Genomic DNA, 26,098 nt, shown 5'->3' on the forward strand with positions numbered 1-26,098 from the left:
CTATCTGATGCGTTAGCAAGGTTTTGTATTTTAGTCTGTTGGTTTTCCTTGGATTTCTCCTTGGTGCGTGTTGGGTTATCATCAGATCTAGCTCATAGCATATCCGCCTGTGGTCGGAGAGCGAGGGCTCGTCGCTGACATGCCAGTTCTTTACTTGGTCTGCAGCTCTGGTTGACGCTAAGGTTAGATCGATTATGGTTTGGTACCTACTCGACACGAAAGTCGGTTCAGTGCCCTTGTTAGTAATTGTTAGGTTGGTTGTTAGTAGAAAGTCCATGAGATTCTCACCTCTTTTGTTGTTGGCTGTGCATCCCCACAGGATGTGATGTGCGTTGCTATCGACAGAGATAATTAAATCTATGTCGTTGTCCTCACAATGTGTTGTGAGGTCCACCAGTTCTTTTGTTGGTATTCGGTCTTCTATGGGCATGTAGAGTGAGACTAGGACCACTGGTCTTGGTGGTAGTCCCACGCCCTGTTGTATTCCATTTTTTATTATGACTGCTGTCAGATCTCTGGAACAGTGTTGTGTTAGTAGTGACGCTGTAATGCAGCGCGGAATGTAAATGCATGTTCTTGGTGCTTCGTCATTGCAATGTGAAAAAATCTTACCATTGCAGCTTCCGAAACCGCATATGGTTTTACCCCTGACCCACGGCTCCTGGATCAGTGCGATGGTCTCGGGTTCAACCTCCAGCTGCCTTCGTAGCGTAGCCGTGGCGAGATGTTTGTGCTGGAGGTTGGTCTGGATTATCTTTATTTTGTCGCCCTCTGCGCCGGTGATTTTTCGGCGGGGGCTGTTGCGTCTGGAGCGTTGTGTGTCACCTTTTTCTCCCGTGGTTTGGTGTTGGTCCGGGAGTCCGCCAGCACTTCCTCGATATTGTCGAGGACAGCGCTCACGGAAGGCTCAGGTGTCACTGGGAGCTGGCCGGTTGGTCCATCCACATCCATGGCCCGATCCGCATCAGGCTCCTCTCGAGTTTCAGGCGCTGAGTCATGCCCGGGTGGTACATCACTTAGTCCTTCACTCGTGAAGAACTTGATGTAGATGGAGCCCGTGGAATAGGCGACCTTCCTGCCGCGCGCCAGAATCGTTGGCAGCTCCTCATTGGGGATTCCTAATATTAGGAACACACCAGGAGGGCTGCTAGTTGTTTTTCGGTAGCTGAACAGGGTCCACCGTGACACTCCATACCAAGGATTTTGGTGAGATAGGACCTGGTGTAGCTGGCCTATCTCCCCGTCGTAGTCAGGGACATAAAGTCCCGACCTAACCCTGACTGGGATCTCGGTCTGTTTTATCACAGTGAGCCCCGTTCCGCTCCTGGGTGATGTTAGTTTTGGCACCACGTTTATGAGCCAGTTGCAGGCTTGGTCATCGTGGCACCACATTTTTAATACACCCTCGCTGAGGAAGGCCTTACCCTCAAACGCCGGGGCGTATCGGGTTTGGCCTGGTGCCAGAGGCTCGATACAGGCCGCGAAAATCGCCTTCTGTATCTGGGCCTGGATGGCATTCGCCTCATCTTGGGTAAGGTCGACTCTGGGAGTGGTGGTTACAGCGACGCTCAGATGCGATTGGGCTGCTGTGGCATAGGAGCCCTTCGCATCTCGGGTGTGTCTGTCGTCAGTCCGTGCGCGTTTGTGTTCCCCCCTGGGTGAGATCGTGTCGTCAAGTCTGTCTCTTTTCTTGTTCGTCTGACTCGATGACGTCCCGGGGTCCTGTCTGTCTTTTGTCTGTCCCCTGTTCCGCTTCCTAAAGCGCGGGCGTGCCCTCGCTTTAGGTGGGTTCAAGGTCTTTGATGCGTCTGTTTTATCTGTTGGTTTGTTGGATGTTGTTTTTGTTGTTGTTGTAGTTGGGGGTCGAGCGGTGTTGGAACCGCCAGGGCCCGTTGCGCCCCGCGCCTGGATTGGGTTCCCGTCGGGGTCAGTGTGACCACCATCGTTCCCCCTGTCCTCGACTGCGGTTTGCCCAGCCCCGACAGTGGTGGTGCTCGACTTCCCCGAGGCATTAGGGTTGCGATCGGGGGCCGATACCTGCCCGCTCGCCTGTTCGCCTGCGGAACAGCCAGGGGTTGCGCCAGTGTCCGCAAAAGGCCGGCCGCCACTTAGTGGGGGTCGTCCCTCGCTTCCACTTTTGCTTCCTCCGGCCAAGTTGCTGGCGTCCGCGCTTGGGCAGTCGGGTTCCTTTCGCTTCCCGCCTCCGTTTTCCCTACCGTCCGTCGGTCGGGTTTTCAATTTGTCCGTCTGTTCGTCTGCCTGTGTGTCCGTTTGTTTCCGTGTCCGTCTGTCTGTCCTGTTCCCCTTGTTTTTCCGTTTTTGCTTGGGGGCCACAAGCGTCCATGTGCTTGCGCTGGCAGGCACAGGGATCGCTGCGGCTAGGGAGGACATGTCCATGTTACTAGCCGAGGTCGTTGTTTCCATCATTGTCGAACCGATGGTTTGCGGGTCTTTGCCCCCTCCTGATACGGTGGGGCAGCCTGGGCCCTGGGCGCCGTCGGTAGACGTCGCCTGGGTGCCAGGGTGGGATTTGGGCACTGAGCCGCTACCCACCAGGAGACCGAAATTAGTTTTAAGATCCGCCATTTGTTTCCTAATATTTGTGTGTTATCTGAGTAGTGTTTGTGTGTGTCTCTGTGTGTAAGTGAGTGTGGAGTGTGCGGGAGTTTAGGATTAATTGAGGGACCTTTTATGATAGGACATTTGGTTTAGGAGTAGGATGGGGGAACACGGGAAAGGGTTTCTTGGACACTGCTCGGTGTTGGGAGTGGTACCGTAGCAGTCCTTCTTGTCCAGGGTCCTGGGGACGCCGGCGATCCGCAACCCCGCCGACCCGCCCGGTTGCATGAAGGGTGCCTCGTATAGCCGAACCAGCGAATGTCTAGGAGCCGCCTGGTAAAGGCTACAACCCAGATCATTCGCTAGTTCAGCCACGCCGGGAGTCGTTGTCTGTCTGTCGTGTCTGTCAAGAAAAACCTATGGGGGGACTTCCCAAGAAGTTTGTTGTGTTGAATGGATTAAGTATCTTTTTCCAAGCAACGTAACGAAACTCAGCTTAATATACGAGTATAGTTACATACATAAAAAGTATAAATGAGAATGGGGAACAATTTTATTGTACCTACTACCTACTGTGTGTTTTGTTACCCTCGGCAGAAATACAAGAAAAGTCTGATGAGATCATGAATTTTAGATTTTGATTGTGACCTCTGACGTGTGTTCTCTTTCTGTGGTAGATAATGTGTCAGCCTGTACGTATGTAATATATGTAAAAGCTTATCTTTTTCTAAAGCACAAATAAGAAAGATGAAATGTGTTCTTTTGATTGTAAAAGTTAAAAATATAGTTACTGCTTATACGGTACGATTATGAGTTTATTGACTATGAAGAAAGTATGTCCGTCCGGCTTTGAAGGAAAAGCTTCGTTTGGTAAACTTTGCCCACGGCCGACACACAGATGTGGGTAAACACGGGCTGTGGGGAAGACAGGAAGAAATGTAGAAGAAGTTGGCAGAATGCTTTGAACAAGATCACCTTCATGTCATCAGAGGAGCGAGCGAATATGTTGGGTTCCTTATCCAAAGGGTAAAAACGGAGCCCTATTAATGCCATTCTGCTGTCTGTCTGTCAGTCTGCCTGTTTGTCCGTCTGCGTGTCATAGGCCTCTAGCTCGTAGCCGAAATGAGTTACTAACCTGAAATTTTGGTATTTGGTGTAGAACGTTTACCCAAAACCAAACATTGAATTAGAAATTCAATTAAATTATTTTTCATAGGTCTCACCCATACATCCCATGTGGGGTATCATTGTTTAGAGCTCATTGAGTAGAGTACAGATAATTATAGGTTTTATTTTATTTTACAAAAAATAAGGAAATAGGGGGCCGTCAAAATTGACTGTTTTTGTGACGGGGTCTATCTCAAAAACTAAACTAGTTAGAAATATGTAATTTCAGTGTATCAAGAACCATATACCTACTGTACTTAAGCAACAAATACAACAAACAAAGATTAACAAAATAGTTTCAAAGCTGTGACCAAAACAAACGAACATTTTTTCAGGTTTTTCTTTCGCGGTTCAGTTCATTGCGATGTTCTAGCACGGAAAAAAAATCTTATACACCCAAAACAAGATGTAATAATTAAATACGGAACCCTAAAAGAGCGAAGTCCGTCTCGCACTTGACCGGTTTTTTTTTTAATTATAGAAATAGGTAGGCATACGTCATAGGTAAGTACGACTCAGTAACACGTCTCTTTTAAAGAGACGTGTCACTTTTTTTAGGATTCGCTTTGTTTGTTAAAAAAATATTTTCAAAAGCATTTAATTAATGGTCGAATCTCTTTGAATATTCATTTTTGTAGCGAACATGGAACTGGGTTTTCCTGATATGTGAATATTAATTTGTTTGTTCCACATGTATCTTACTTATATACTGTTCAATATAGGTACTACGTTAATTTTTTTTATTTCACAACTGAATTTAAATAATTGCCTGAAGACAACACACATCGCACAACAGCCTGGCGTTGCGAAAACGTTTTTTTTTAAAATAAGTATTTAAATATCATCACGGCTCACGACAGTAAAGAAACTTGTAACAAAAAACCACCTTTTCGAGACACCATCTACAATGGCAGGCGTCAAATGAAAAGAGTAGGTAGGTATGTGATGTGGGCCGCGTCACCCCTAGTACCAAATCCATACTATTATACTATAAAATATTATAAATGCGAAAGTGTGTCTGTCTGTCTGTCTGTCTGCTACCTTTCCACGGCCCAACAGTTTAACCGATTCTGACGTTCGGTACAGAGTTAGCTTATATTCCGAGGACGGACATAGGCTACTTTTTATCCTGGAAAATCAAAGAGTTCCCACAGGATTCCTAAAGACCCATCCGCTCAACCGATTTGTATGAAATTTGGTACCGAGGTAGCTTGCATCCATCTTATTGACATAGACAACTTTTTATCCCGGAAAACCAAACAGTTCCCACGGGATCTTCAAATACCTACATCCACGCGGATGAAGTCGCGGGCATCCTCTAGTACCTAATATTTGGCAGATGTCGATTCTGGATCAAACCGCGTGTTCACTTTCTCTAGTTCACTCTGATGCTGTGCACATGATCAGGGAAGTCACAAGTCACTCATGACATTTTCACCACTAGAGCCACTAACTATCAGAGTCAGCGTAAATACATTGCCAGTTCTTAGGGTTCTGTACCTCAAAAGGAAAACGGAACCCTTATAGCATCACTTTGTTGTCCGTCTGTCGTAATCATGATTGATGAGAGCCATGAGGACGCGGTAGTGAAATTCAACGAAGCTTTGGGCTCGTTTGAGTTGATTGTATTTGTGCTTGATTTTCGAGTTCAATTTAATATTATTTATTTAAAACTTGAAGATTCAAAAGAAAACATCCGTCCTTCATGTATTGAAGGTCTTTCGAGAGACCTTCAATACAGGAAGAGCTTTTATGGCTTTTAAAACCTCGTCTTCATGTTGCAGATAGCATCGTTTATCAGCGGTGCCTTTTGTCTATTTTTCTTTTGTGAGTTATCTTGTTTTTTAAGTCACATTTATTTATTTATTTATTTACTATAGTACCGCCCACAGAGTTACACATTTAGATTAAATACATGTTGTTACTTAAATTCTAGGGCTCTTATGCAACTCCACTTACGGGCAGTCACAGCATGCATTAACATAAACATAAGTCGTACAGTAAAATATAAAAAATAATATAATAGCTAACCTAAGGACTATGAAAAAATACCTAAGTTATAAATTTTAAAAGAATATAATAAGATGGAAATTAAGTTAAAGTTAAGTTAAGTTAAACTAAGCTAAATTATCTAAATCATCTAAAATACAATACAATATACTTACGACTAGGGACTGACACTAATTATCGTTATCCTATTGAGGAATCCAATGATTTGAATGAAACCACATAATAAGAAAAGTAAAAAGAAGGATTGGTATTTGGTAGGTATGCCTTAGGTACTACTGTACCTACTACAGGAGTTCCCAAACTTTGTAGAGCGCGGAACTCTCAATTAGTCCATCATATTTTACAGAGCCCCGAACCAAATGATTAATTATTATTAATAAAATTTACCAACTACAATAATTAAAAAAGTTCAAATATAAAATAAAACCGACTTCAAAAACCACAACCACTATAAAAATATTTTTTGTTTCTACACGTATAATGTATGTATGAAGTCAAGCGAGCATAATGAAAGAAACTAGAAATCTAAGTGTGACTTCATACATTACATACATTACCTACCTGTGGAGACCGCGTTTAAGCAAACGTAGTGTGGGACGCCCTCCAGCACGATGGACCGACGATATAAAGCGGCTGGCGGGAAGTGGCTGGATGAGGAAGGCTGAGGACCGGGTGTGGTGGCGCTCTATAAGGAAGGCCTATGTCCAACAGTGGACGTCCACAGGCTGATGATGATGATGATGATACATTACCTACACGTGTAGAAACAAAAATAGTTTTTACTTTTTAGTGATTGCTTGGATGAAGTCTTATAATACGTGAATACGAGTATCTCTACGAGTGTGTGTGTACATATCTATGGTTTGTGGTTACTGAAGTCAGTTTTATTTTGCTTTTGAAAATTTTAAAGTAACAAAAAAGTTTAGCCATCATTCATCAGTTATATTGTTATCACCTGGAAGCAAAGTAAAACTCTTTGCAAAACTGGCAATGCAATGAAACTACAAAAGAACATGAGACCTAAAAGATGTATATTTTTATATATTTTTCATTAGGCATTTTGTCGTGATTATAAATTCGGCTTTGCTTTAATAATTTTGTACCTATTGCCTGAAAATAAATTGTAGCCTGTTTAGAATACAAGTGGGTAGATGTTCAATTCATTACATCGTGGATCACCCGAAGCGTTTCCATCACAGCGCCGAGATAAATTGATTCAGAAACTTTTATTTTCCCTTACAAAGAGGACTGAACAGCTTACAATTTATTTTGTAAAACGATCACTTGTGTATCGTTGTCGTTTATTTATATTGCAAGATGAATATTATACCTTTTCATTGAAAAGACCACAAATATAAAAGGAAATGGATTTTTCTAAAAAATCGTAAGACATGTGCACATTTCCATACTCTGTAGATTAGATTGGTTCGAAAGTTCAACTTCCCGGACAGTATGTATACTACTGTCCAGAAAAGTAAGTATGGAATTTCATTTCTGGACAGTAAGTATTACAATACCTGTCCAGGAAAGTAAGTTTGAATTTGGAATAATGTGTGTTCCTCACAACTGTTCAGAAACGTTACTATGATAAGTTTTAATTTGGAATAATATTTCTTGCTGAATATCTTGTATATTTTTAATATTCATATTTTTTTACTTTAGTTTAAATAGTTTGAATTCGGAACTAGCGCTTTCAGCACACAGTACAGTAATTATCCGTATCGGATTTATTACAGCGCTAAGAGGCGGCTGCGAGCGTCATTCGGATCAAAAACTTATAAAGTTAGACTTTTTTTTCTTCATATTATTGACTGTTTGTTTTAAATTATTTAGTAAACAATCTATTAGACAAAATGAGTTCAAGTGAGGATAGTACTTATGAGATTTGATAGCACACCTAATTTGAGAGCGGATGTTGAATTAGCAAAATCCATATTTTTTAAATTAATTTGTTTCATTTTTTAGAAAATTTGACGAAAAAATTGTCGCTTCTATTTTATTTTGTTTGCAGAAGAACCAAAATAAATATGAAGTAAAACCAGACTGGCGGCGTATACCTACCTACCAACTCTGCCCCTATGTGTAAACTTATTCTGTTATACGGTCTGGGCATAGTTCCTCAAATAAAGTTATCCGCTTCATATCACAAAAGCCGCATAATTTGCACGGCAAGGTTTAGTCAGTGGACAAAATTTTAATAAAACCTTTTAGTAAGCGCAACTAGAATTAAGTTAACCGCATCTCAGAAAACAACACATTTTCATCACCAGCATAGTCCCCCTACATAGTCGAAATCCAACAGACTCAGATTTTAGAAGTGCGTATAACAAATAAGGATTATAATCCCTCCATATCGATTTGCTTTCCATTCAATATTTTAAGTAGTGCGTAAAACAAACGAAGATTGTTTTACGCACTACTTAAAATATGGAATACCTACCGTTCCGACTTCCGTTCTTCCCGCTAGCATTATTAACCAATATTGGCAGGTATGAACCTACCGAGCGGTCAAAAAAACATTACAATGATTCATATTGACCGCTAAGTATATCCATCTTTCTCTCCCTTCCAAAAGAGTGATTAGGCATCTTCTGAGCAGACGCGCTCACTCCACCTTAGGCTGGAATGCAGCCAAGCACACGACGTAACCCTATATAAACCTAGCTGGATAAAAAAATCTGCATTTATCGAAGGTATGGAAAGATTGGCCGAAGCAATAACATGCGACAAATGACAATGTAAACAAGTTGTCGTCTGCTGCATATTTGTTTGAAGTTTTGGGTTCTACAATAGGTACTTACGTTAATTTAAACAAAATATTTTTTCCATATTCTTTATTCTGAAAACACTTAGGTACATACATCGTTTATTGTAATTGATACATTTTAAGGTAATAACATCAATAACATTATCATCGAATTCGAATGCATTTAACCAAATATTTGGCTGTATATTTGGTCAAAACTTATATTGTCTTGGGTCAATTCGACCCCGCGTACATCTAAAGTTATTCTTAGTTATATCAATAGAACTCCTTAGATATATTTGAAAACATTTATTGACTATAATATTGATTTAGTGCTATTGTAAGTAGTTACAGAGTTAAGATAAGATACAGAGCTTCTGTGATATTCAGTTGTTTACGATTACAATATTAGTTGCTGAAACGATCAAACAATATATACCTACGTAACGATCAAACGTATCTAATTTGGAGTAGATTGGCCGACCATTTAATTGCTTGAACGTCTTTGCAGTTGTAAAGTCTCTTTCGCTGGGAAAATTCACTGTTAATCAAGTTACAAAATCTATCATACAGGATATATATAGCAATCAAGTGCCCAAATATGTTTTAGATAGAGGCGACCACTACTAAACGTGTAGGTCCAAAAATGTGTAGGTATAAAACTAGTTGGTCTACGATAGCGCTCCATATCATAATCTTTACTCTGGGGTAAGCTTACATACTCGTATATAGACATAAAAAGAGGTCATAATATAAGCTTTGGTTTACGAGGTTTCCATTAATAACATAATATATTTACGTTAAAAAGTAAATGAAATTAATATATTACATTTTATTCGATAATTTCTTTAAATGTAAAACTCCACACTGGCCAAATAAGCGGCACGATTGCTGTTTACATTTTTTTATCTATGCATAATTATGTGTTGTGATATTTATCAATTCGACAAGGAACAGTAATATTATATAGAACAATCGTGGCGTTACGTAGCATTTCTTACAAAAGAAATTTCTAGATGAAACGACTAAATCGCGAAGAGAAATGCTGCCTTATGATAGTAAAGTGTAAAATGTTTCATATAAAATCAGTCATATTGTAAATAGGAGTAACCATTTAAGAGCCTAATCAAAAATTCTTGTTTATGTGAGAAATATCATAACACAGCATTTCTATTATTTTTAATACTGATGAATTGCTTTAAGTATTTTCGATATGATTAGTATCAGTCGCGTCAAGATTTCATACCAAATTATTAATTAATATTAACTTATACAAACTTACAAAAAATATTTACATTCATTATAATAATAAATAATTAATTCATTTTACAGACGATTCACACACTGCACAATACCTCTTTATTCATAAAAATTGGTTTTGTAACATTCTTCACTTTATCAGGTTTGTTTTAAATTATGCTAGCATGCCATTTCCTTTGCGTCCAGACAGGCCATGCCTGAATCGTGACACATGGAACAAATGCTAAAATTATAAATATTATGTGATTGAAAGTAGCTAAGCTGCGGTTAAACGGTGCGATGTGTGGATGCCTTAACAATAGTTACAAATGCACCACAATTTATAAGCACTCCCATCTCTATATACAAATTAAATTTCTTTTTTAAATATTTATTTTATTTTATATACGTTGCAAACATTTTACAGTAGGTATTAAACGAAATTCTTATGAAATTAGTAAATATATCATATATATGTATATGTATAATGTATATAATATGTATATCTATAATAAATATTATCTCAATTAATATTCTGATAAGGTATATTATATTCCAAACAGTAGTTAAATTCCTAAAATTTAAAGAAATGCAACACACTTAAGACATTCCCTAAAATATAAATAATTTCATACTATAAAATGGAATGGAATGTAAAATTATTTAATAAAAGGAAGAATTTAATTTGGTTTTTATAAAACAAGGCACTACAAATCTGTAGAGGCAATAAGGGGAAAGTTGTTTAAGTATTTTTTTTTTTTTAAATATAATATGGTCATCTGTATAGGGCCTGCATGGAGGTCGATGAAACACAGACGCATGTGCTCATAGAGTGCACGAATTTCTAATTTTTAGTTAAATAACAATATTTTTGATCGACATTATTAAGTCAACATCAATAAAAGTTAAGTATTCACTTAATTTCTCCACAATTGCGAAACGTCCCACAGGGAGCTTTTGACGTTCGATCGTAACCTGATAAATAAATAATCATAACAAACTTTTGAAAATTCATTTTACGTCCACAATAATTTTAGTTAGGTTAATAAAATTAGAACAAGGCGCATCTTCAGAAAAATGTAAATTAAATTTAGATCAAGCCATTGCTAATTTTTTTGGCTTAAATAAGTTGCTTTTTGAAATATCTACCCATCAGGTAAGACTTTATTCAAGTACCTAATTAACGATTCAAAAGTCAAGTTAATAATATTTCTTTCAATTGATTAAATAAAAACAAATTGATTCATTTGATTTTTTTCATTTCAATCTAATAAATAATTCTTGCAATACAATTACACCTAACACAAAATTGTAAACAACTTTTTGAAAACAATTTAACATTTTTTATAAGTATGAATTGTTTAATATCTGTGGCAGTATTATTATTTTAATAATGATTTGATACCTGGAAGAAATAGATACGCAAAGTGAGAAATAATGCCTCTATAGTGTATACAAAATGAGATTGTTTTACCTACCCTATCACAATAGACGTTAGCCGTTAAAATATTGTTAGACGATGAATGCGAATTTTATTACCTACTGCAATTTACTTTTCAATTAATATGAAGTAGGTAATCGTTTATCTTTTAATAATTTTTTAACAATAGTATCCAATTATATAGATTTGAATTTAGAATTAATTGTTCCTTTAGGAATCCGGAGCAAACTTTCATGATCTAATCCATTTTACCGATCATCATGATGCATTATTTCAGTATGCTATAGATAGTTGTTAAGAGGGGGGGCCTCTCCGTCACTTGCTCCATACAAACGTAGTTCCAATTTCATTTGAATATTAAGCAACCAAAATCCATGAAATTTTACAGGCATATTCTAGAAACTAATATCTATGCCTGTGGTTTTCCAGATTTCTGTTAAAATATTCGGTTTTAAAGTTATACGGTCTTAAAAATTTACATACAAATCTTTGAGCCCCTATAATTTTAAAACTACATATTTTTAGAAAAATCTAAAACACCACAGGCACAGAAATTAGTTTCTCACATGGAAATGGCCCTGTTTACATGGAATAGATGCTCGTTAGATTTTGCTTGCTTTCATATTTATTGTGACGTGATATTAGGTACCTACTTCACTTGCCCGGTCGCACATTTATTATAATTTATACCTAAATTGGTAACTATCTAAACATCTTAAGTATTGTATATTTCAGAACCTACTTAATTTAAATAGTGTTAAAATTTTACGATACTATGGTTATTATTATTTGTTAGCTGTAATGGACAAGACATTTTTTAATTTCTTAACACAAGACCTCAAATGGAGGTTTACAATTCGATTTAATAACTTAACATTAACTCAATGCCCAAATGATAAAATATAGTATTCGTTTATTTTTTAACGTTAAGTATTTTTGAGTAAAGTTCAATACTTTGCACATTTTGAGATTTAAAGGATACATACAATGCTTTAGAAATTCACCTTTTAGCAATAAAACAATTTGATCGTGTAGTGACCAACTTAAGTATATAAACCGCTTAGTATTCCAAAATCCTAGCAAAGATAAAAGAAATCAACAGTAGGCTAAAAGTGTATGCTATGCGAGTCTTGTCCGCGCTACCCGTTGCTCTGATGTCACTTTCAAGTACGAAAGGCTCATCTATTACGTGGATAATGCCATTAGTGCATTCCACGTCAGGTCTGAACACGTGGATCCAACGACCGTTCCACTCGACGTAGTAATCTGTTAAAAAATAACTCGTAAGTAAATTAAGTTATAAAAGGAAAAGGTCAAAGGTAAAATTATTAATAAAAGCTCAAAAATAATAGTTGCCCATTCAATTTTAATGCAGCTTGTTTCAAATAACTAAACCTCCAAAAGTCAATAAGTATATTTATGACTAGATTTTTTTATTCATCCATCTGATTTAATAAGTTACATTAATAAATTAGAAACAAGACTTAGTCAACAGTCTCAGAAAAGGAAATAAAAATATGGGATAGCTATCCAAATATTCAAGGTCAAAAATAAATAAGTGAAACTAAAATCTTACTCTTATCAGATTCCTTGACGCGTAATCGGAGAGGGTCCCTTGAAGTGGGCAGAACAAACGGATGAGTTTCGTTGGCCAAAAGTTTTAGATCCGAAACGGTGTATGAACGATCTGCTCGAATCATATGCCGCTCGAGGATTTGTTTGGTCTGAAAACAATAATATTAATTATAAAAAAAAATATAAGTACTTAGGTAAATTTTGTTTCAATAATGTGTGATGAAATCTTGGATAGATTGAGAGTTTTCGTACACTACGTTTTACCGTTCAAAAAATCGTATCAGAATCCACATCGTGATTAGTTGGTCTCTTGCCCGGAAATTAACAAAATATGTAAATATTAATTAATTGTAGGTATACATAAATAAAAAATAATACGTATATTTATTACTAACAAGGTTTTCTGAAGATATAATTAATAGTAGGTTAAATATTAAGACCTATTAAGAATTATTCACCAAATTCACTTTATAAAGTACCACACAATAAAATAAAAATAAAATATCTTGCAACGTTTCGTGTTGACTGATTGCAAGTTGCTTCGACGGCAAACAAAACGCCAATGAAGCCATGGCCGCGCTGAGCAATTTACGAAAACTTTGAGCGCGACCCCGCCAGGTGGCGCCACAAAACCGGATATGACATCAATAAAAGTACGAAAACTGGCATGATATCGACGGAAACGGAAATGCTACTCTCAATATAAAGCTTCCAGTTACGGTCAAGTTATTTAATTATTTATTTAACATCGAAATAATGACAACTAAACACAGTAACGAAGAGATGATTGTAGATACTGTGAAATTTTTCACATATTTTGCTCAGCTTCCCTAAAAATTAATTTAGGCTTCGGCGTGTACGTAGAAAGCTTTATTGGCTCTTTTTACACAGTTACGCTCCAGTTCTTTCCAGACCGCTACGATAGAATGCCTCCCAAAATTAGATACTTTCATGCAGTGACAAAGCTTTTTACAAAAACATCAAACAAGTAGGTTATACTGATGTTAAAAATTTATGTTCCTACGTATTATGTAACAGAAAATCTACTGAAACTGAACTGATGTACTGAAATCAATTTTTATTAAACGCTACGAAATGATTTGTATTGCGCTTTTAATAAATAATTTAGAAGTAACACTTTTAGCAAGAATTATTGATATTAGATACATATATAACGTGTAGGTACGAATAGTAGGCGTGATTTTAGGAGAATATTCAGAATTTCAAACATTTCGAGCGTTGCATACTCACGTAATATCCAAAATCCTCCCTGAAGAGAGCGTTGTACGCAGAGGGATGCTTAATTTGGAATTTGAGCCAAGCGTGATCGCGGGGAACGAAGTACGTGTAGCGGTGTTCCAGCTCGTTCAGCTGGAGGTTGAACATCTGTCGCTTGCCGAGATTGTATGTGATGCTAAAATTGAAACCGTATTTTGAATGCAAACATACTCGGCTGTACATTTTCATGGAAGTAATCGACGTAAGCGAAATGCTACAATATGAATGCTGCATTATGTATCGCAGTAAGATAAGGATGTCAGTGGGTTTTCACATTTCCTCGCGATATTATAACTGAAGATAGGCTATTGTATGGTTATATAAAATAACCGCTGAGTTTGCCGCTGAAGATGGGTAAAAAACTGTGACTGTGACTTCATACCGCTGCAGGCACAGCTTTCTAAGCCAGTTCGATCCTGAGGTGGCAACAAACCAGTAAAAAGATAATATACAAAAAGGTTATACTGACAAGCTAACATTTCGACAGTGAATCGACGTAAAGTGTTCAACGCAATTTCGCATAAAATATAAATTCCATACTAACTTTAGCATAGGATCCGTCTTCATCTTTTCGTATACAGTAGTATAAGGAATGCCCAGCACTCTATCGATGATATGAACGAAACCGTTGGTCGCGGCGATGTTGGTTTGGGTCACTGTTGCATTGACGCCGCCTCCCTCCACGGTCAATGTCATGTTGTTCTGATAGTTTATCACGTTGAAATACAAATACCTGCGCGGTAATGCTGTTGGTGCTTGATATATCTAAAAATATAAATATATTGAAATAATATTGCATAAGACGCGTCCAAGCTGAACGAATTATGCATTTTGTAACAAGCGAACGCCACTAGACGATTATTATTTATTGCAGGGAGTAAGGCTGAAATCTATAGAGGGAACTTAGACTGGGCTTAAGTTTCAGTTAAAACGAGATAGATTTATGCCAGCGATAAAGCAGCGATATAACGCAATGACCTCTATGACATACATAGATTCAAATTCAAATTCAAAATATTTTTATACAATTAGACTATTACAAGTGCTTTTGAATCGTCAAAATAATCTACCACGGGTTCGGAATGCCGTTTCTACCGAGAAGAACCAGCAAAAGATGTGATTGATATAACGCTCGTTTCAACTGAGCCAAGTCAAAATAATAGATTTCAATCTAAGTGATTCAGTAAAATCGCAAGCGCGATCGAACATGCCGATGTCGAATAAGTGTCCTAATTACTAGTAAGATATGCGCGATAAAACAGATCTGATTCTTGATAGGTGCGCAAATGTGCGATGGTTGCATTGTGGATTTGCTGATTGGTTCCGTATCTGCTTTCTAACTATTATTATTTCGGCGCCACGCTCGAAGACGGCAAATTACTATTTTTTGCTATTCTATAATTCCTAGATAACATGTTATGTCTACCATGTACATTGTACAGTACAGAACGTATTCATGAATGATTTTATGAAAAATAATAAAATATTTTTTTTTAATTTTTACACGATTCACAGAGTTGACACATTTATTTACAGAAGTTGAATTCATATAAAAAGGCAAACTTTTTTTATATAAATTGAACTTGTAACGGTAACACAGACAATCAGACAACAAGTAGAGCATGCAAAGATTTCTATCTTCCTATAACATTATGATATCGGTAGGTACACATAAGTTACCGCATACTGTTTCGAAGTACAAAAGTCACATGCAATCGGTTTCGTATATTTTGAAAACTAGATGAGATAGATTTCTTTTGATGAAACTATAGGAAAAAGGGGATGTTTTCTTCACTCTCCCTTAATGGTGCGCGGCTCATGAAGTTGTACAGAATGGAAATAGCATCCCTTACATTGAAACAGAGAGAACGTTTACAAAACAATGATGGACGGAAAAAGATTAGTACAAAGAATGAGTTCAACTAAATGAGAAGAAGATTAAAATTGTTTAAGTTTTACTCAACATACTGAGCCAGGACGCTGTTCCGCGAAGCAGCAAAAGAACAAATAAAAGTGAACGTTGAGCAGTTTAATTTATTATGAATTTTTTAATCTTGCAGAGCGTATTTATTTTGAAAGAAACTCAATTTAACCTTAATTTAACAGTTCGTAATAAAATAGAATTTAATCTTTTCACTTTGAATTTAATGGCGTCTATTCTGATGTTTTTCTATAAACTAAAACAGTGTCTGCATCTTTTTCTTTTTAATATATAAAAAAAAAATTGAAATATGTTATGTAAATTAAAAAAGTAAATTATGTATGACATATTAACTATTAACTATGACTCAATTAGTAAAGGAGAGCACTGTCGCCTAAGATACAGGTTCTACCGAGTTTAGGGACAGTGGATCAACAATATAATTTGTGCTAGTTTTGTCAGTTTTATTAGGTTATACTAAATTATTTTTGAATTATATTTTAATTGTTTTAGTTGTAATTTTGTCTAGAATAAGTTGTAACTTTTGTAAATTTTGGCTGCAATAAACAATTTAATTTAAGTTATTATTATTTATAATATAATAATGGACAATGGACAAAAATTAACTAGAAAAAAAATAAAGACTCGAAATACAAACTACTCCACAAATTTAAACAATAGGCTCACGACTACAACTGGGCACTTAAGTTACGAGGCTTGACAGTTTTTTTTAATTAAGTTGCAGGAATCCATGAATACTCTAAAATTAGTAGTAAGAAAAAGATGCGAATACTCTAAAATTTAGTTGCCATCAGAATCGGTACCACTATCTACTTTAAAGAAACAATAAGATGAAATACAAATCAGGTAGATACTCGTATAAACTGATAGTCCTTTCGGCCTTCGGATTTTATTGCAGCTCTATAATGCAGGTTTGATTTTTTTCGTTTCGCATTTTTTATATCATCTTAGTTTTTTTTATAATTTAGTCTTATTAAAATTAGTTTTCAAAATGCTACGTTTCTATTAATTTAATAAGATGTCTACAATTTTTTAAAATTTAATACTGGTTTTCCAAGATGCGTGATACCAGACACAACTAGGTAAGCGACGACATGCTTCGAGGCAGCATTGTCGCGAGCTACAAAACCAACGCGCGACATAATATTGTCTCGGACGCATGCCTTTGGTACTTATTCACGGATCGTATACCAAATCACGCACCGTGGGTAACCACTGTAATAAGTGCAATAATTTATAAGGCAAGTGAAACATAATTTAAAAAAATGTGCTCTGTAAAAACAAAATCTAAAGAGAAGGAACTGACCTGGTTCATGTTGTTGTGAATAATTGCATCCAACGGTAATCTTTCCCGCACTAAATGCAGATTCAAAATTTCTTGCAATTTTTGATGATTCCTAAAAATATTTTATATGATAAGTCCTTTAGATATATACTTAAATAAATAAATGATAACGGTTTTCAAACTTAGATAAATAAGAAAAAACTATCCTACTAATAGATAAATACGTTCTAGTTAGTAGGTACATACTCGTACTTCTAACATATTCGTGATTTTTTTTGTCGCTATCTAACTAAACTATAATATCAACAGTAATAAGAATCTGATTTTCTTATAAGAACAAAGATCTACTATATCATAAGACCATAAAGTTATTACTTTCATTTTAGTATTTAACATTAGGTACACAAATTTATCTCATAACCAATTTGAAACACGATTTAAATCCCACCTTAATCCTTGGTTTTACAAGTGAATAGGAAGAAATGGAGCTAGTTTTGAAAATTAAATTCGAAGGGACTCAACTCAAGCTCACCTGATAACGTTTTGCACACTAATTTCGTTCCACGCCTCGTTGGAAGGTGCAAACAGGGTGATGTCCTTCGCCAGAGTTAGCTCATTAAGAAACTGGTTGTGCTCGCCCAAGTCCATGATCACCTCGTAGAATTTACACAGAGGACCGTCCTCTTTTTCCTGGTGAGAAAAAGTAATTAGTGAACGCTTTGTTTCCAGTTAATGAGGACTTAGCAGTTAGCACACCGACTAATAGATATTTTATTCTAGCTTTTCTAGCTTTATTCACTGGCAAAACACTTTATTAATTAAGTGGCACTAAAATTGCTTAGCTTTTGTATTCGCTAGGTAATTGTTTAAATTTGGTTTAAGTATATGCTTTCATTTGTTGCGTGTTGAGAAAGGAAACTATCGATTGTGGATGTCAAATAAAGAACGGAATAATTGCTGCGTTTCATTGCTTGCTCTAATATTTGCTTGCTAATTTCGTAATATTGTGCTTTTATTTCTTCCTTTCCCGGTTAATCCCTGTCCAAGGTATAAGTATCGGTAAGGTGTTTCGTGAGGTAATCGACGGGCAAGCGAATCCACAGGAATGACGAGCATAAGTACATATCCCGTAAGTATTGATGCTTCCAATATTTGCGATAGTTTTAGAAGTTTTAGATAAGTTTTTTTTATTAGGCAAGTAGCTACTTAATAATTGTTTAGAATTTTATACTTAAAGTATCATCGAAAAAATATCCATACACCAGCTTATTCCGACTTTGCATGGAGTAAGTGTTGATTTCGTTGGAATTTTTAAAAATCTTTCCTTAATGCACCTCTTTAGTAATATATAGGTCTATCGGTTTAGGCTGAGCTTTGTCTAGTAGTCACGGAACTATTTTTGGATTTGTTAATCATAGGTATAGATGTGAAAAAAGGAATCCTGACATCAACAAAGCGCTCAAACTGATGGGTTAAGATTTTACAAGTAAGTTCTTTAACGTTAACCTCCAGGTCTACGTTATAGAAAGGATTTTAAGAAACTCCATCCGAATGAAGCAGCTAGTTTGATTTAACGTTAAAACAGGATAAGTTTCTTTATCTAATGTATATTTAAATAAAATCAATTGCCATATAAAGAAACTATACAATCTGAAATTAAAAAAGCGGTGCTTGTGCCTATGTGCAATTCAGGTAGGTAAGTACCTACCTAAATAGTAATGTATTCTATTTTCTAAAACTAATTGCTAAAGAATTGCTAAGAGCTTTGAAGAGGGTATAACTAGGGTGTATAGGAATAACGCAATATTAAACGATATTATAGTTAGTTTATATTTTCTGTATTAGTTAGGAGGATATATTATATTGTAAACGAAAAGTTTGCGCATCTGGCAGCGCACGATAAATCATATGGATTATGGAATAGAACGTTTTGCGATACTTTTAACAGGGCTCTTTCCGTCACTTACTCCATACAATCGTAGCCCCAATTCAAAGTCCATGAAATTTTGGAGACATATTCTAAAAACTAATATCTGTGCCTGTGGTATTTTAGATTTTTCTAAAAATATGAAGTTTTAAAATTACAGGGGCTTAAAGATTTGTATGTGAATTTTTAAGACCGCGTAACTTTGAAACCGAATATTTTAACGGAAATCTGGAAAACCACAGGCATAGACATTACTTCCTGGAACGTTTCTACAAAATTCCATTGAGTATGATTGGTTAGTATTCCAATGAGAGACGAACTACGTTTGTATGGAGCGAGTGATGGAGAGACCCCTCGTAAGCAGGAGTGTGGCACTAAAATGGCCGAATAACATGTTAGAAAATATACATATGCTAAATAAATGTAGAGTGAGAAAAGATATATTCCTATTTGTCCGAGAATAAGTGAGTATTTACAAGAGGTTTTTGTTGTTGGTTTCATTTGAAAATTTGTTGTATTTTTGCGATTGTATCGTAAACTTTTTGAATGTATTCAACGATTTGATTATACGGGGTTTTTTCTACTATTCGAACTCGTATAAATTTTTAACTCAAATATTTCATAAGTGGAGCTGAAAATAATAACTAAAATAAACAAATAATAGTAATTGCGTGAAATCTTGTAAAAATACTGTAGTTTTTTCTAGGAGTAATTTTTAAATTAATACTTCTTTATCATACGGCGGAGACTACAAAGCTAATAACGTGAGTTTTATAAATTATTCATAATAATAATAAGTATACTTTACCTTCAAAACTCTTCCTCGTTTGTTCCTAAAAGTGCTACGGGTGTATGACTAATAAAGTAAATTAAATACAACATAGTAATATTACTACAGAACGAATAAATACATGTCAGAGTGGCTATTTAGGTATCAAGTGTGTAAGTACATAAGTTCATGCAAGGTAGGTATAGACAATACTTACAATTCCCTAGAGTCGTAAAATTCATGCAGGATCCATGACAAGGAAGCATAAACATGTAACAAGGAATATAACAAAACCCGCGATTTTGTCCACGAATGTATAGGGTTTTTAAGAATCTCGTGGAAATTCTTTGATTGCCTGGGATAAAATGTATTCTAAGTTCATCTCCAGGATATAAGCTGTCTCTGTATTAAATAGATGATGTCCGCTACTTCGTCTACGTAGATTTAGCTTTTTTATAAATTCCATGGGAACACTTTGATTTTCTGGGACAAAAAGTCCGTCCCCGTGGTGAAGACTTTAAGTCTGTAGGTACCGAAAGTCAAAATTGGCTTAAGAGGGCTCTCTCCGTCACTCGTTTCATACAATCGTAGTTCCAATTTTATTTGAATATTAAGCAACCAAAGTCCATGAAATTTTGCAGACATAGTCTAGAAACTAATATCTATGTCTGTGGTTTTCCAGATTTCTGTTAAAATATTCGGTTTCAAAGTTACGCGGTCTTAAAAATTTACATAGAAATCTTTGAGCCCTTGTAATTTTAAAACTACATATTTTTAGAAAAATCTAAAACACCACAGACACAGATATTAGTTTCTAGAATATGTCTGCAAAATTTCATGGACTTTGGTTGCTTAATATTCAAATGAAATTGGAACTACGATTGTATGAAACGAGTGACGGAGAGAGCCCTGTTAACACGCGGATACGTGTAGGCCGTGAAAAGATAGCAGACGGAGAGACATACCTACCTACTTTCGCTATATAATAATGTTATATAGTATGGAGTATGGAGTGTGGATATACCCGAACTATGTAAATAAATAAATGCTTTTATTAAAAATTATTCATTTTACGTAAGCCATTTCAAATACCGCTTTTTAGCCTACTTATTCAGTAAAGTGACGGGCAATTTATCACTTTCAGATCCTACGAGTATTTTCTCACTAACTTATTTATGAGAATTATAGTTGGAAGTGGTGGAGAAGTAATATTTAGTTGTCTACGAAGTGATTAATAGATTCGTCTCATTATTTATAATTCATAGATTATTATATTAATCATTTAATATTATTATACTATATATAGCTCGATTACCACTCACTGACTCACTCATTGACATAATTGTTCTCCTAGAAAGAGAAGGAAAATGATATAATGATGTAGGGGAGATGTGTTTGGATTCGGGAACCCTCTGGGGAAAAATTATGACTTTTCGGAAAAACAAGATGGCGGCCGACGTGATTTTTGCAGCTCCGTTGTTTTCCAACCGATTTCGTTGAATTTTGCAAACTTTAAAGAAAGTAGTAAACGATTAATGGGAATTGTCGAAAAAATTTAAAAAACAAGATGGCGGCCGAGTCGTAGCGTTTTCAAATTTTTGATTTTTCGGCCCCGAACCGCGGCGCCACAGATCCGAAACGGGGTAATCGAGGATAATTATTTTTCTTGGTTTCTCCCACGATTATCCTGTATTTTGACAGAACGGGAGTGGTTTTTAAAAATTCAAGATGGCGGCTGTCATGGCGGCCGTTTTGTTCGAGGTACGAAAAAACGCAATTTTAAAAGTTAAATATCTCAAAGTTGGCAACATCGGAGCGATTCGGCTTCTATGAAGCGGTTGTACGTATAGGCTCGAGGTATAGATCGGTGGGAAAAAATTACCCCATTTTTAGGGAAATTTCAAGATTTTCGGGAAATTGAAAAAAATCGAAATACGCACTTTTAGCAAAATCCGAGTATGAGTGATTACGTGTTTTGCTCGTACAAATGACATTTGGGTATTTTTGTCACCGGAGACTGGCAACACTGGAATTTATCAAAGTAAAAGTGATTTTCGACACGGTCTTTTTCACGGTATCCCCTTTCGCGTGGGTGCGAGCGAGAGGAAAGATTGAAACGTCATCGGGCGCGGTATATCCTGTAGTTAATAGGAAAATTATGAAACCGTGTAAAATCTTTCTGTGAAACGAGTTGGCGGCCATTTTGTATTTTTTTTAATTTTTCGAAATTTTGATCACGTTTTTGAGGCAGTTGGCAACATTTTGGAAAGTCAGTATGTATGAATCGATTGTGTATCTCGGCTGGCAGTATGGAGATATGCAACCGGTGTTGCCAGTTTTGGGGAGATTTTCGAGATTTTCAACTAAGAAACTCCTGTAAAATTTTGTATGAAAATTTTTTTTTTCACTGATGGTGTTATATAGAAAACAAAAACTTAGTAAGCCAAAATTATGGAGAAAGCTGATGATTGAGGATATCGGAGACGGGTGAAGGGTCCGCTTAAGGTATTGAAGATAGGTGGGGGGTGCTCGAGCAAATGTCATTCATGACGTCATCCAATTGCCAAAAAGCTGAAAAAAAATTCAAAATGGCGAAGAAAAGATGGCCGCCATACAAATTTCACCGGTGTCCAGCTCGGAGGGTATAAAAGATGGAAGTGTGGTTTCTTGGCAAAAGAGAATCAAGATCCGAAGGTCTACTCGATGAATAGAAAAAAAATTCAAAATGGCGGAATTTATTTTTCCATACATTTTGTATGGCGATTATGAATGTCTCATTCTCCTAGAAAGAGACGGAAAACGATACATTGATGTTTGGGAGATATGTTCGGATGCGCGATATAAGTAGGGGAAAATTATGAAATTTCAGAAAAACAAGATGGCGACCGACGTGATTTTTGCAACTCTTTTGTTTTCCAACCGATTTCGTTGAAACTCGCAATCTTTGAAGAATGTACTAAACGATTAATAAAAAAAGTGGAAAATTTTGGAAAAACAAAATGGCCGCCGTACAAATTTCGTCGGTGTCTATCTCGGAGGCTATAAAAGATGGAAGAGTGGTTTCTTGGCAAAAGATGATCAGAGTCCGAAGGTCTACTCGGTGGAACAAACGCTGCATGCTCGCGGACCACTTTAGTGGTCCGCGCACCCACGCACCCTACTAACTTATTATCCTAATTTACAAAAAATAATATGGATATCGTTTTCAGGGTTTCCAGGGTGCTGATTTTGATAATGACATTTATTTTCAAATCCAAGATGGCGGACTTACATTTTCTACAAAAAATAGAAATGCCTGTCATTTTATGGGGTTTTTCGGGGTGAATTATCTTAATAAATCAATTTGGTTTTATATAATAAAAGTTAACCTTACCACGTCACGTGAGCTGCTTTAGCAGCTCGCGCACCGAGCAAAACACTAGTTATTATACTATATATAGCTCAATTACCACTGACTGACTCACTGACTCATTGACATAATTGTTCTCCTAGAAGGAGACGGAAAATGATATAATGATGTGGGGGAGTTGTGTTCGGTTTCGGGAACCCTCTGGGGAAAAATTATGACATTTCGGAAAAACAAGATGGCGGCCGACGTGATTTTTGCAGCTCCGTTGTTTTCCAACCGATTTCGTTGAATTTTGCAATATTTGAAGAAAATAGTAAACGATTAATGGGAAATGTCGAAAAAATTGAAAAAACAAGATGGCGGCCGAACCGTAGTGTTTTCAAAATTTTGATTTTTCGATCCCTAACCGCGGCGCCACTGATCCAAGACGGAGAAGTCGAGGATAATTATTTTTTCGTGTTTCGCCCACAATTATCCTGTATTTTGACAAAACGGGAGTGGTTTTTAAAAATTCAAGATGGCGGCTGTCATGGCGGCCGTTAAGTTAGAGGTACGAAAAATCGCAATTTTAAAAGTTAAATATCTCAAAGCTGGCAACATCGGAGCGATTCGGCTTCTATGAAGCGGTTGTACGTATAGACTCGGGGTAAAGATCGAAGGGAAAAAATTACCCCACTTTTAGGGAAATTTCAAGATTTTCGGGAAATTGTAAAAAATAGAAATACGCACTTTTAGCAAAATCCGAGTATGAGTGATTATGTGTTTTGCTCGTACAAATGACATTTGGGTATTTTTGTCACCGGAGACTGGCAACACTGGAATTTATCAAAGTAAAAGTGATTTTCGACACGGTCTTTTTCACGGTATCCCCTTTCGCGTGGGTGCGAGCGAGAGGAAAGATTGAAACGTCATCCGGAGCGGTATATCCTGTAGTTAATAGGAAAATTATGAAACCGTGTAAAATCTTTCTGTGAAACGAGTTGGCGGCCATTTTGTATTTTTTTTAATTTTTCGAAATTTTGATCACGTTTTTGAGGCAGTTGGCAACATTTTGGAAAGTCAATATGTATGAACCGATTGTGTATCTCGGCTGGCAGTACGGAGATATGCAACCGGTGTTGCCACTTTTGGGGAGATTTTCGAGATTTTCAACTAAGAAACTCCTGTAAAATTTTGTATGAAAATTTTTTTTTCCACTCATGGTGTCGTATAGAAAACAAAAACTTAGTAAGCCAAAATTATGGAGAGAGCTGATGATTGAGGGTTTCGGAGACGGGTGGAGGGCCCGCTTAAGGTATTGAAGATAGGTGGGGGGTGCTCGAGCAAATGTCATTCATGACGTCACCCAATTGCCAAAAAGCTGGAAAAAAATTCAAAATAGCGAAGAAAAGATGGCCGCCATACAAATTTCACCGGTGTCCAGCTTGGAGGGTATAAAAGATAGAAGTGTGGTTTCCTGGCAAAAGAGAATCAGGATCTGAAGGTCTACTCGATGCATAGAAAAAAAATTCAAAATGGCGGAATTTATTTTTCCATACATTTTGTATGGCGATTATGAATGTCTCATTCTCCTAGAAAGAGACGGAAAACGATACATTGATGTATGGGAGATATGTTCGGATGCGCAATATGAGTAGGGGAAAATTATGACATTTCAGAAAAACAAGATGGCGGCCGACGTGATTTTTGCAACTCTTTTGTTTTCCAACCGATTTCGTTGAAACTCGCAATCTTTGAAGAATGTAGTATACGATTAATAGAAAAAGTGGAAAATTTTGGAAAAACAAGATGGCCGCCGTACAAATTTCGTCGGTGTCTATCTCGGAGGCTATAAAAGATGGAAGAGTGGTTTCTTGGCAAAAGATGATCAGGGTCCGAAGGTCTACTTGGTGGAACAAACTCTGCATGCTCGCGGACCACTTTAGTGGTCCGCGCACCCACGCACCCTACTTTATTAACCTCAACTACCCCGTTTTTACAAAAATTGATATGGATGTCGTTTTCAGAGTTTTCCAGGCTGCTGATTTTGATAACGACATTTATTTTGAAATCCAAAATGGCGGGCGTGCACTTTTTAAGAAAAAAATTGATATAGGTGTCGTTTTATGGGGTTTTCGGGGTAATTTGTGTATCGTATATAAAAAAAATCGGTTTAATACAACTCATAAACCTAACCACGTCACACGAGCTGCTTTAGCAGCTCGCGCACCGAGCAAAATACTAGTTATACTATATATAGCTCGATTACCACTCACTGACTCACTGACTCATTGACATAATTGTTCTCCTAGAAGGAGACAGAAAATGATATAATGATGTAGGGGAGATGTGTTCGGATTCGGGAACCCTCTGGGGAAAAATTATGACATTTTAGAAAAACAAGATGGCGGCCGACGTGATTTTTGCAGCTCCGTTGTTTTCCAAACGATTTTGTTGAATTTTGCAAACTTTGAAGAAAGTAGTAAACGATTAACAGAAAATGTGGAAAAAATTGGAAAAACAAGATGGCGGCCGAGATGGAGCGTTTTCAAAATTTTCATTTTTCGACCCGGAACCGCGGCGCCACAGATCCGAGACGGGGCAGTCGAGGATAATTATTTTTTCGTGTTTCGCCCACGATTATCCTGTATTTTGACAGAACGGGAGTGATTTTTAAAAATTCAAGATGGCGGCTGTCATGGTGGCCGTTATGTTAGAGGTATGAAAAAACGCAATTTTAAAAGTTAAATATCTCAAAGTTGGCAACATCGGAGCGGTTCAGCTTCTATGAAGCGATTGTACGTATGAACTTGAGGTATAGATTGGTGGGGA

At 36.7% G+C, this 26,098-nt stretch overlaps 1 protein-coding gene across 6 annotated transcripts in view; it reads right to left on the minus strand.

The window, feature by feature from the left end:
* Positions 1-11,699: 11,699 nt before the first annotated feature.
* LOC123867661 (fasciclin-1) overlaps positions 11,700-26,098 on the minus strand; it is a 103,895-nt gene continuing 89,496 nt past the window's right edge. For 2 of the 6 annotated variants that reach the window (XM_045909826.1, XM_045909825.1), the window contains 8 exons: positions 20,156-20,161; positions 17,775-17,932; positions 17,264-17,354; positions 15,984-15,995; positions 14,560-14,780; positions 13,989-14,151; positions 12,739-12,886; positions 11,701-12,428 (listed from right to left, as the gene is read on the minus strand). In XM_045909826.1, coding sequence (XP_045765782.1) covers positions 12,223-12,428; positions 12,739-12,886; positions 13,989-14,151; positions 14,560-14,780; positions 15,984-15,995; positions 17,264-17,354; positions 17,775-17,932; positions 20,156-20,161 — 1,005 coding nt within the window. In that variant the 3' untranslated portion in view covers positions 11,701-12,222. Of the gene's footprint in view, positions 12,429-12,738; positions 12,887-13,988; positions 14,152-14,559; positions 14,781-15,983; positions 15,996-17,263; positions 17,355-17,774; positions 17,933-20,155; positions 20,162-26,098 lie in introns of all 6 variants that reach the window. The other 4 variants (XM_045909827.1, XM_045909828.1, XM_045909829.1 and 1 more) reach the window with 4 other exon arrangements.

The sequence above is a fragment of the Maniola jurtina genome, chromosome 8 (assembly GCF_905333055.1).
Source record: "Maniola jurtina chromosome 8, ilManJurt1.1, whole genome shotgun sequence".
Classification (NCBI taxonomy): domain Eukaryota; kingdom Metazoa; phylum Arthropoda; class Insecta; order Lepidoptera; family Nymphalidae; genus Maniola; species Maniola jurtina.